Here is a 13018-nt window from a genome sequence, read left to right as displayed (position 1 = left end):
ACTCATGAACATATAGCCATACTGCATATACAAAACTTGATAACACTGCTTTTTCAACATGACAAAATTGTAATTAGAGTAGGCAGCAGATCTGAAAAAAAATGTAAATTATATTATTTGGAAACAAGCAAGCAAAAACATTGTCTGAAAAAGCTTTTCATTCTTTTAATACAATACCACTACTTGTTACTACAGGAGCTCTTCGGTTTACATAACATCGATTTACAAAAATTCAATTACGTATACAAAAAAATATATATTTCCAGCGCTTTGGGATACAAACGAAAATCCTGATTTACAAAAAAAAATTTAGAGCATTTTTTCATAGCGCAGGAAGATGCCGAGTTGATGACACAGGCATTTGAGAGTATTCCATGCTAAACACAAAGTAAGCAGTGTACTGTACAGTAGTGCAGGCTAGTGTGTTAACGTTTCTGTGCTTATACAGTGTATATTAAGGAAAATTATAAACTAACTTTTAATTATATCTATTTACATTGTTCATGGCATGTTGCCACATTAGATTCGTCACTGTAGCCATATCTCCCTATTAGGCAGAGCTGTGAACTATGTTATGGTTATTTTTCAACTCGTAATTTCAAGTAGATATAAGTACGTATTCTATTTTTACTCTTTCATACAGAATGTGCAAAAAAAAAAAAAAATTAAATAAAATGTATAATTAACATAAAATTAAAAACAAAGGGAATAAATATTTCTTCATGCACAGGAGTTGGCACAGAGATGGGGGAGGTGGGAGTGGTGTGGGGTATCTCAGCTGTTAGCCATCTCCTGTGTCCTGTGTGTAGTGAAACGAGTGCCAAATGGCAATGCAGTATTTTTTTTATCTATTAGCATTACTTATATTTCTTCTTCAAAACTCAGGTAACGTTCCTCAACATTCTTAATTTTCACAGATGCTTGGAACCAAGTGCACGCCAGCCACAACAGTGTGCTTGAAGTGACTGGATTAAAAAATCTTCCCAAAATATCCCTGAGTGGGGGATTTGACAGGTCTTACGTTGCTCAGGGCATGAGGATTAAGTGTTAACATATCAAGCAACTCTGTTATGTTATGTAAGAGTTTTGTATATATTTTCTACACAAGTAATTCTTACTTAATCATTAGCACTTCATTTTCAACTACTGTACAATACAAGCAACAAACAATTGCAGATTGCAACAAAATGAAAATTGTGGTTCGTGGAGCTATTTTATTGTTCCAAAAATCAGATCTCATAACTGGTCCATCAGACCAACCTGAGTGATAATCAGTAATCACTCTCAAGATGGAGCAGCTTTTCCCCAAGACGGGTACTCTGAGAAAACAGTTTCAGTGAATCTGTAAGTGCTCAAGCCAAATATACTGTTTATTCCTCAAATTGTATCCCTGATGAAACTTCCTGTACCTTATGCCCCCCCCCCCCCCAGATTGGGAACCACTAAAACTGTAAAAGGTCACCACTGAAAAATCCTCCTCATGCCTGATTTTTTAGATCTATATGATGGGTTACATGGGTTCCCCAATTCACACAAAATATATCCAATACAGTAATTGTTTATCATCTTTTATCTATTTTGGGGGAAGAATTAAAACCTTCACATCTTGACAAATGTAACACAGTTCAGATTGAACATGCAGTCAACATGACTAAACCAAAATACTGTATAAGCCATTGGTAAGTACTGAGACATGTTCAATAGCCAACAAAATAAAATCACTGGAAAACTCACCCTGCTGTGGACTGAAGTTTGGTTGATTCTAGTTGTTTTGCTGCCTCTTCTGTTCGATAAAGAAGTACTACTTTCTGTTTGAGGTTTCGGAAATGCATGTCAGATAACATATGGGCCAACTTGAGACACTGATCATTCCGAGACTATGAAAAACAAAAAAGCTAATGTTAGTCTGATAAAGGTAATGCAATTGAAGCATAAGAGATAATTAGAGAATACCTAATTAGTATAAATGTCAAATACTGTACATTAGGCCATCAAATGCAGTAGTTGACCCCTTGCTAATATAAGTTGATCAAGCCCAGTTTATGTTTCATAGCAATGAAGACAACAGAAACTTACTATTAAGGTCAAGCAGTGTTTGTCTGGGTTGTATACACAACTGGTTGCTCCACACGCTTTCTTGAAGGGCTTGTGAACACTTTCCATCCGAGCACTATAAAAGGAAACCAACCAATTGTATTTATCTTCAGTCAGTACAGGAAGGGGGGGTATATGTACAGTATCAAAATGTGCCCCATAATGTAAATACATAATAGTGGTTTAAAATTATCATTCCCAACTTCCATAGAATAGAATTGTTTTTTGTCAGTAAGGACTCCACTTTCAGATGAAAACAAACCTATAGCTACAGTAAATGTGAAATTAGAATAAGGTGTCAAAAGCAAGTAAAAGAAAATTAATAATTCAGGTACGGTACAGCAGTGTGTGATTTTTTTTTAGTACAAATTATAGAAAAAATTCCATACAATACTACCACCCTTGCCTAGAATGGTATAATTTATTATGGTAAAATGAATATTTATTTGAAATTTTTTACATAATATAAATAAATGTTTTAAATTTCTAGAGAGTTCCTGGTGGTTAAATACTGGATATCTGAGGTTATATTGTAAAATAATTAAATAAAAAGGAGCTCATCCATAATAAAAACTTTATAAAAGTGAAATGTAATTTTTTTCTAGTACACATCCAAATTTGAAGAGCATTATGTCAATTTATTCTGTTATAACCTGAACCTTTCCTAATTATTCCTCTATTATCTACACACTACTGAACTTTCCCATCTTTGTGTGTGGTAGAACATGGGAAACAATAACTTCAAAGAAATGGGGAAATAGAAGAAGCAGTTCAAGACAAACACAAAAAGCATCAGGGGGCCAAGACACTGTCCCATTTCAAAATCGGTATAAATTTACAGTACAAAAACCTATAAACTACTTTAACCAATAATTAAGACTTACTTTTATCAACAAATTCACTTACTATTCTCTGATGTCTTCTGGAACTTCTATTTCAACCTTTGTAAAGGTTTTTGGAGTAATTGGAGGATTTACATTTCTCGGCCGTACTTTCTCTGAAGGAAAGATGTTTTCGCCACTTGTGATGGACACCCCAGTAAACTCTACTACATGGAAATCTCCTTTAGACATCTGCAATATGAGGACAATGATAACATTATAAATATCTAAGCATGAAATGCAATATGCAGACTGTGCATTTTATTTGCCATAAAAAAGTCAATTTGCAGCACAAAGCACCAAATCTAAAATAAAAAACAAAAATAATTTTAGCAAAACTAGCTTAGACATCATTTTGGTAAGAAATTTTCAAAGCAAAACAAAATAATGAAAAAAATTTACGACGGGGTTCCATTCTGACTACAAGGTCGTAAGTTGATCGGGTCGTAAGTCGAACCGACGAAAATAATACATAGTACAGGTATTAATTATAAAACTTTTACCTTTTTAATACACAAACTGAGCGGGATACGACGTGGATGCTGTACACACGCGGCAGCGTGCCAGCCGAAGTTGTCGTAAGACATTATGACCAAACGTCTGGACTCAAAAATAATGTAAAATATTTTCATAAAATATAACGACAATGAGTCTTTTTCCAGGTTGTCGTAAGCCGAGGAGAGACTGTACTGTACATGGTACACTATGAATATATACTGTACTGTATAGATGTCTATATCCTCCTAGATGAAGCATGAAATCCCATTTTATTGCAAAGGGTCCTGTAAAACCTATCATCCATATAGACAAGGAATGGAAGGAACTACAAGATTTTTTGGTTCGAGGAATGCATCCTATTTTCCACGTGGCTCTCACTTGGCTTAGCCGTCAAGATTGTTATTGTAACTCTGGATCTGTATTTTTCTAGTTAAATAAACTGTTTCAATATCAAGTTTATTAGAGATTAATCAATATGTGATCAAGTACCAATGGAACTTACTCGCTCAGCCTTTCAATGTTGCAATTTGAAAGAAAATTTTAATTGGGAAATAGAAACATCTACTCGACCTGAATCAAGCCTTGTTCTTAATGGTTTAAGCCAAGTCACTGTGAAGGTGCAAAAGCTTTGATTGTAAGGGATTTACAGGCAATTTTCAACACCTCAAATAAAAGATAAGATGCAAAAATTTAGCTACAGTACATGGTAAGTAAATTTTTGTGGTAGACACTCCAAAAACAGATAACCGGAAGGTTTAAAGAATGACATACCTTTATAGTTGCTTTCCAATAGGCAGAATGAGGTGCGGTCATAAGCTTGTCAAAAACTTCAACTTCAGCACCTTCAGGATATTCTACGGGTGGAGGGCCCGGAGTAGGTGGTATTCTCACACCTGTCATGGCCACCCGAGTTTCCGCACACCAATCCCCTTCATATCGAACCAACACTTCATCTCCCACCATATCCAAAACAGAAGCCTGGGAAAAATTTATTACCATTTTATCTCAGGTTATTTAAATTAGAATAGTGTATAAATAAATAATTTTACCATTATAAAACAAATAAAATCCACATTTATGGTGTCATGTACTGTATAATCACAATGAAACCCACAAATAAATGTTTGCAGAACTGAACCTATCACCTATTCAAAGCACAACATAGCTAAGGTACCATATACATAGTGTAGATACCGGTACATTTTACTTGTCCGAGTGCAAGTCAAAATATAAACATATCAACCTTGTGGGCCTCCTTATACAGTACTGTACTGTATATGCATAAGGACTACCTGCCTTTAAGATTGTCCACAACAACAGTTTTTGTTGCAGCCATTCTACTGCACATTTGGTAACTCTCCCACTAATCAATTAACACTATCAACTATTCTTTCCTTGTTTCCTTTGACATTTCTAAAAGTTTTGATAAGGCATCCAATTCTCCTTAATAAAATTCCATCTTTTGGTCACCCAAAATAATTAGTCCTTGCTCACTCTCTCTACTTGTTCCACATTATTTACCTTCTCTTCCCTCCACCAGCATACAATCATTTGATTCAAAAGTCAATCTTATTCTAATGTCCAAGTTCAGTTAGGTCTCCCAATAGATTGCTTATACAGTATACGACAATACGTACTGTACTACATATGCATTGAACAGATTTTGAGTCTATGCTCAATGGGGACAAACAGCCTGGCTGTATTTAATATCACCGGTATTATCAATAATGTCCATTAACTCCCCTATTGTACCGTATCTGCCACCATTCGCAATATCCTTGGTCTTACTAAAACTAATAACCTCTCTTGGAAACACTACATTCTTAACATTGCAAAATATTCATCCAGAAGAACTAAGTGACCTTTTTTAGCTCATTCGTACTTCCACACAACTTCTTACTCCTTTACAACTGCAGTGTCTGTCCCCATGAGGATTACTAATCTCACATACGAAGTGGCAAACAATGTCCTTTTTATCACTATTAGGCCACTCACTCACACAGTCTACAGACACTCTCTCTCTCTGCCTGGCTTGGCTAATCATAAGTAAGAGCCTACTACAGAAGTTCTTATTAAAGTTTTTATTCGCTTCTCTTATCATACATAGAATTCCATGGGTTAATTTTTTATACAGTAGCAACCTATTTTATGAGTAACTACAGTATATTCTTCCTGTATATCATTCAAAATAGCTAGAGAACATTTTGGTGGAAATTCCTATTCCAGGATGGTACAGTATTACATTTTACAAACATAACTCATAGCACCATCTACATATAATTAAGTAGGCAACACAGAAATGGAAATTTTTGTCTAATCTGATTCATGTAGTAACTTACCGGTAAAGCAAATATCAGACATATTATTCAATCCAGGCCGTGCAGATTAGCAGGGCCTGGAAGCCCGGCATGCCCAAATTATGAAGCCAGGAAAGCAATTTTCCATGTCCATGTGCCCAGGACTTGCCCAGTGAAGAAGCTAATATTTTGAGGTAAATACCTAGACGGAAACTTATCAGGTGCTGCATGACCCCCACCTCACTATAAATGTTTAATCTGGGAGGTCATTAGTGCACCAGGATTAGTGACCTACAGTAGTAGGTATTAGGCAGCTACCAAAGAGGGAGGTACTACCACCTGGGAAGATATTGGAAGCATAATGTGTTGTCTGTGGTAGATCTTGCTGCCACATGGCATCACGAAAATTGTGACCAAGTCCCAGGTTGCTGATCTGACTTTCTGCCTCATTTACACACAATTGCAGGTCTCAATTGTTTCTCTTACTATTGACAACACAACATACATATATTGTTCGTCACATTTTTTTTTTTTCATTCTGTATTTCTCTGTGGTTCTTTATTATTATTATTATTAATATTATTATTACATTTTCGCCCCCCAGGCCCCGATGTGAGTCAGTGACCTGTGCCTGGGTGGGCTAATTCCCGTAAAAAAAATAAAATAAAATATCAGGTGTAGGTAATTTATCTCTACATTAAGCCACCAACCTGCCTCTAGTCAGTCGGTCAACATTTCTAAGGAAACATCAAGCAGAGAGGTTGCAGACATGAGGTGAATGGAGTTATGACCTAACATGACAAGTATTACTGACATTGGTTTATAAGTGAGGGAAGGGAGTGATTGTTAGGGGAGGTATTCATAGATGCTGCCTCTCTACACACGCTGCATGTGTAAGGTGAGGTAACAGGAGTTATGACGTCACATGACAAGGTAACAAGGATTACCACCACAGACACCATTTAGATGGACACAAGTAATCTGTGAGTTAATACTTCCAAAAATTTGTCAGGAAAGGTAAAAAGATATACAGGCAAGTAATTTTTAAAAGATACTTGCCTAGGACAAATAAATGGTTCAGATAATCTACAAAGCCTAAATCAATCCCTGTGGTAGCATGTTGTCTCTCACCACTGTGGTCTTGGGTTCATATCAGTGTGACCCTACCAAACATTGCAGTTTTTCCAACTACTACTCCAATTTCCACCTGTACTAACATTGGACGATGGAGGTCATAACAAAGAACAAACCAATTTAACGGCTAGAAAGCTGCAAAGTGGTGGATGTGATGCAGGTTGCATTACTAAAATCCTGACACCTCAGTGCACTGCCATGAACAGCTGTTTATGCAAGCACTAAAAGACAACTTTTCATTGACATGACAATGCCTCTATTCCACACACAAAAAACTAGCAGCAACTTTGTCTGGGACTAATGTTCACTTCCCTACCACTGCTGATTTAGAAATGGTGGAGGAAATGGTTAGCGCCAGAAGGACTTTATGGAATTGAACCAAATTTTCAGATGCTGTTTGGATGATAATAAATAAAAAAATCGAAAATACAATGCACAAAACCTATTATAACCATACCTAACCTGTGCATTGTTGTTTTGATTTTCTTAATTTAGTATCATCCAAACATCTTTTGAAAAATTAACCAATTCATTCCAATATAAATTGTAATAAAACACACCCAATGAGATCGTTATCAATTGCTTGACATGTAAACAAAGACAGCGGACACTCCTGTATAGCAGATGACGTGAACCGAAACATGGTCATCATGGGAGGTCCGATGGTGCCATAATTACGATATACAAATTATTTCTTCCCTTATATAGCACACAGAGATGTGGAATTACTGCCATGTGATCAGTGTTCACAATGTTTTTACCCCATTATTTCCCTCTTCTTTCTTGCCCTGCCCACTAACAAGTAACTTATGATTGGAAGATAGGCTAAAAAGAAAAAAATACTACAATGCTGTCATTTCGATTTTATTACTCAGTTTTATCCAAACAACATCTCCTGAAAATTTGGTTCAACTCGATAAAGTCCTTCTGGCGGTAAACCGTCTCCTCCGCCATTACCGGAAATTTTGCTGAAAAGGTTACTCAGTTAAGATTCTTACACTGATCAGTGCAACCACAGTTTGACCCTAAACACAGTAGTGAAGATGTCTGCACCAAATATTTCACAAGATAAACCATAGATAAACAAAATTAAGAAAGTTGATATTCCTTAAAAATTATATTGATATTTGTAGGATAAACAAATTTTCTTCTAAATACAGTAATAACATGCACTGTTGTATACTGTACTCGAGAATTTAACAGGAAATGACCACTGAAGGACATACACTCTAATTTCTCCATAGGTGGTACTTTGTTCCTACTAAAACAAGATATATATACATCATTCAGACTTGTTTTAACCCAAAGGTTATCTGACTGCTATCTTAACACCCTCCTGCGCCGGTCTGTCCCCATTACCTTTCCCTCCCCCTGTCAACACTGGCCGGTCCACACTGCTGCTGACATCCTACGTTATCACCTCTACACCCCCTCGATCTCTCTCCCTCCCGAGTACACTCATCCGCCCCTACTGCAGTGGACTTCCCCAAGTGTTGATGTCGTCCACACCTTCCCTGGTCGTAAATCAACCCAAGTGCGGTAAATACTGTACTCAAACTTAACTGCCTTGAGCAGATTAATGATGTCGCCTCCTCCCTTCCTCTCCTTGTCTACTGTGTTGGGTCTGTTACCATGCTGAGCAGCGCTGGGGCAGCTGTGTGGATTCTTGAGCGCCAGGCCCGCAGGAAAATTTGGGTCCACGATTAGGCTTCTTCCACTGACACTGAGATCATAGCCATCCTCGCGGGCATTCATGAGGGGGCGGCCTATGCTCGCACTGAATGCCGGAACCTCCTCGTAATCAGTGACAGCATTTCTGTGCTAGCGAGGCTCAAATTACCCTCCTCCCCTGCCGCCCAACACACCCTAGCCGCTATCGCCAAGCTAGAACAAACTGACGACATCCGTGTCAAGTTTATTTGTATCCAATCACAAATAGGAATAACTGCCTGTGACACTGTTGATCATCTTGCCAAAGAAGCGACAAAAGAAGAAGACAATGCACCCTTGCCCTCTCCCGAAATCATCTCAAATCTCACATACATGCCGCATGACAAGAAGCATTGGACACACCTGAAACAATGGGGTAGCGCCACACTATGCCACTACGACGCTGTTACTGGTGATTACAACCGCCACTACAATGAGTATCAATCCCTGACTCGATCCCAACAGATTGTGTACATGAGACTGCGCCTAAGGTACAGGTACCTATGGGAATACATTGGCAACCTGAGCCTGGCCGCACTATTTGTAAACTTTGTGGCTAACCCGACTCTCACACCCTCTCTCACTTCATCCTCACTTGTTCTATGACCTCCTCCTACAGGTGCCTAGCCATTACCGGTACCTCTTCCCTCCCTGACCAAATATCCCTCCTCCTAGAGACAATCCTGACACTTAGTAGGAACCTGCCACGCTTTGCCATAAACAGATGAATTGTACTGGCAATTTTTCCCCACACACTCATTACCCTGTCACTTTATGTAACTTGCTGACAAAACCCATGACCCTTCAGGCTTTTATGCCTTTAATGCATGAGTCATGAAGGCAAGCATGAACTAGGCATGCTTCCTAGCTGGACGCTGTAAACGCTTAACCTTGCACAGGATGCAAGGGGGTGCCCAATAAACTAGCCCCTTCACGGGGCAAATTCAAATTAACCACTGGTTATTTGACTGGGATCTAAAATAAAACTACCCTTTTACTTCTGCCCACATGAAATTCTATATATTTTTTTACTGATAATTTCAAACTATTAGAATAAATCAGGTATTATTGTATTTCTGCACCCGACATTCCTACCTCTAATCTATTATCTATTCGAATATGACGTCTAATTATAAGATAATTTTCTTCTATTACATTATCGTTGCAAATGTATAATAACGGAGATAGCGTATCCAAAATTTTCTCTATTTTCTTCCATTAAACTTCCGCCATTATCACCTACCTCACCTCCCACACTGCGTGTCTCCTTCATAAATCATCACACGCATGTGTTCCCGTACACGTCATACGGCCAATCAAAAGCGTTTTTTGGGGGGCAACCAATTAAATGATTTGTGGTTTAATTGGCGGTATTTTTGGCCCAATCAAATTCGACTTTAATTTTGGGTCTCATATTTCGAAATTCAAATAATTTCCGACCAATTAAGTCTGTGATGGGTGTCACTTCAATTATATGGAGCCGATTGTGAGTTTTAGGGGGAAAAAACGAAGAAACTATAACATTTTTTTATCTCATGGCGTTCTCCCGACCTCAGTAAAGTGTCCTAAGTGCAAGAACGAATGCAAATATCGTCAAGACCAACATATGTGGCCTTGTGGTAACTCCAACGGCGAAGGAGAACCAGGCCAATAAGGTATGAAATAAGTGATTCCACCATATGGTGAGTGAGTTAGGTTAGGTCAGGTTTATGTTTTTGTAGTGTTTTTTGTGTATTTTGTATTCACTTAGCCATTATTTTTTACAGAAAACGCCCCACCAAAAAAATTTTGATTAAAAAAAAAATGCCAATTTCTGACTTAAATGAAGGTCATAACCATCACCACGACCTCATCTGCAAATTTGGTAAGAAGCTTCTACACCATCCCCGACACCGGCTCCTACTACCACCTGAGATCCCTAGTCCGAGAATTGCTGTTCGACACCACAACCGCATCCAGCCCATACGTGCACGAACTGATCGCTATAAGAACAGCCCAGTCCCAACCATTGTAAAAATTATCAATAACTTGTAATAAATCAGTGTATTCACTCCCAGTAAACACTACTTCTTGCACTGTCACTATGTTGAAATGAACTGTAGTTTGAGCTTTTCCCCATCTAGTTATTATATGTCTTATTTGTGTCACTTATGTTACTTGTATATTATTTGTAATTCGTAACCCATTCCCCAAATATGTAACTGTATATTTTCAGCCTTCTGGCTGCCAAGCTCTTTCAATAAACCGTTAATTATTATTTATTATTATTAAATACACTAAAAAAATATATAATTGTGATTTTCTAACAGAGTTGGGTGCGCTTATACAAATTTACCAAAAATCATTCAAATAGAAATGAGGTAAATTTTTAGTTTCAACCAACCACAGCTCTCGAGTTGAACAATGTGTTTTTCTGGTGGTTTAGATAATTTTAAGACTTCTTCTTTGACGTTTCCCTTGCAATTGACCTAAAATAACCTAACCTTACCTCCTAAATGAAGGGTTGGCCCCCACTGAATCCCCCATTATATTAAAGTCATTTGCGAGAGAAACATCATAGAAGAAATCTCTTAAAATTGTCTAAACCATCAGAAAAACACATTGCTCAACTCGAGCCGTGGTTGGGTGAAACTACAAATTTACCAGAAATAATACAAGTAAAATTAAGAAAACAAGGAAGCTAAAATCAGATTAAACTCTAAATCAATTTGTTAAGAAAACCAACACCTCAATTTTCAATAGTTATGATACTGTAGTATTGAGGTATCAGTAATAGCCCTCAAAAATGTTTAATCTGATCTGTCCATGAGAGAAGTGAGATGATTAAAGATAGTGACAAAGCATTCAACATTTAAATAATAGTGTAATGCCCACAGCCAATCCTGACCAGAATCCCATTAAAATCATACACAATCTCCGCTGCTCCCAGACAAATAGCCGAGTTATTCGGCCCGGAATCATGACATGGTTTCTTTTTAATTTACTAATAAGATGACAAACTTCAATGAAATTTTATTAATTGTATTTCCCTTGAGTGCACCTGTCACCTATTACTACATTAAATTAAAACATTTTATAAACTCAACCATGGGCTTTACAGTTGATGCCTATCCAGCACTTGTGGGATCACGTGCTACAACATCTAGAAAGATCATCTTTACACTAAGCACCATTCATTAAAGAAACAGAACATATAACTCCATTATAACTCGATCACTTGACAATAAAGCTCCACCTCCTCTCAAGTACGAGTGACAAGTGCAGCATGGTAAACCTCCACCATGTCTATACTCAACCTTATACTGGGGGTAATAAAACACCTTACCTCTACCTACCACTATCACAGAGACAACCTCAGATACAACTACTTACAAGATAATATTAATTATATCAAGCATGTCAGTATTTTGTTTACATTATCTACCTATCAGCTGGATATTTGTCAACAACGTTACACCACCACTAAGACCATCTACACCACCTCACATCTCATTTACGGAAAACATTAATAACCACAAGTTCTAGAATTAGTTAATAAATACATATAGGTTCATGAGTGTTAAATAAATACCTTATAATAGGCCCCATGAGGACCCAGGACCTCAACTAAGAGCTCGTCCATCTTGATATACCGGCTGGGAATGCTGGGGGACGACCACACAAACTTGTCTCAACTTACTACCAATGGACACTACTAACTCTATAGTCTTAATGGAGACACTACCTCCTTCTTATACATATATTTGTTTATAAATATTTTGCTTTAAGTCATATTTATCTTGGACTAAGGATGATATAAGCATTTTAACAGTGAAATGTTTCGTGTTTGCTCACACCAGAATACACCTCACCAGCAGTAGTGGTAAGATCAGCCAATCACAAGTCAGTTTACGCTTCACGTTAACCAATCACAATGCTTCTTAAAATCTTACAGGGAGAATAACTATAAATATTCTTTTGAGTATTTAAAAAAAAAGAGTAAATATCTTTAATATTATATGAAGATAATAGTGAGAAAATTTAAAGGAACAGTTTGTGATTTATAGAGAAATATTCCCGTTAATACAGTAAAACAACCGCGGCAACAAACTACGTTACTCATGCCGATTAAACTTGTACAGATCACGTCTAATACATTAAACCATATGACAGAATAACTTTTGATGAGTGAGATCAGTCTACTAACTCTACTAGGAAAATATAGAAGCTGTACATTAAAAGTTAATCCTGAATTCTGCTAACACTGGACTCTTGAAGATTAAGATAAAAATTAAGATGTGTATAATTTCTTGACACCCATGCCCAGTTAAGTAAATTAAATAAACTTAGATAAAATTAAGTGTGTTATTATATTGACCTTCTCAATTTCCCAGCGAATAGCAATTGGTTGCCCTGTTGAAATTC

General features: G+C 37.2%; 1 protein-coding gene across 1 annotated transcript in view; it reads right to left on the bottom strand.

The window, feature by feature from the left end:
• The window catches only part of LOC121857284 (fragile X mental retardation syndrome-related protein 1-like), a 53907-nt gene extending 41432 nt beyond the window's left edge, over positions 1-12475 (bottom strand). The window contains exons 1-5 of the mRNA XM_042353277.1: positions 12186-12475; positions 4245-4451; positions 3001-3167; positions 2077-2170; positions 1735-1877 (exon numbers count right to left, since the gene is read on the bottom strand). Of these exons, the coding sequence (XP_042209211.1) occupies positions 1735-1877; positions 2077-2170; positions 3001-3167; positions 4245-4451; positions 12186-12236 (662 nt within the window). The 5' untranslated portion in view covers positions 12237-12475. The remainder of the gene's footprint in view (positions 1-1734; positions 1878-2076; positions 2171-3000; positions 3168-4244; positions 4452-12185) is intronic.
• Between the last annotated feature and the right edge of the window lie 543 nt (positions 12476-13018).

Source organism: Homarus americanus, unplaced genomic scaffold (genome assembly GCF_018991925.1).
Source record: "Homarus americanus isolate GMGI-L3 unplaced genomic scaffold, GMGI_Hamer_2.0 scaffold54347, whole genome shotgun sequence".
NCBI classification, from domain to species: domain Eukaryota; kingdom Metazoa; phylum Arthropoda; class Malacostraca; order Decapoda; family Nephropidae; genus Homarus; species Homarus americanus.
Note: the sequence above shows the minus strand (reverse complement) of the source record. Positions and strands in the feature narration are given on the sequence as shown.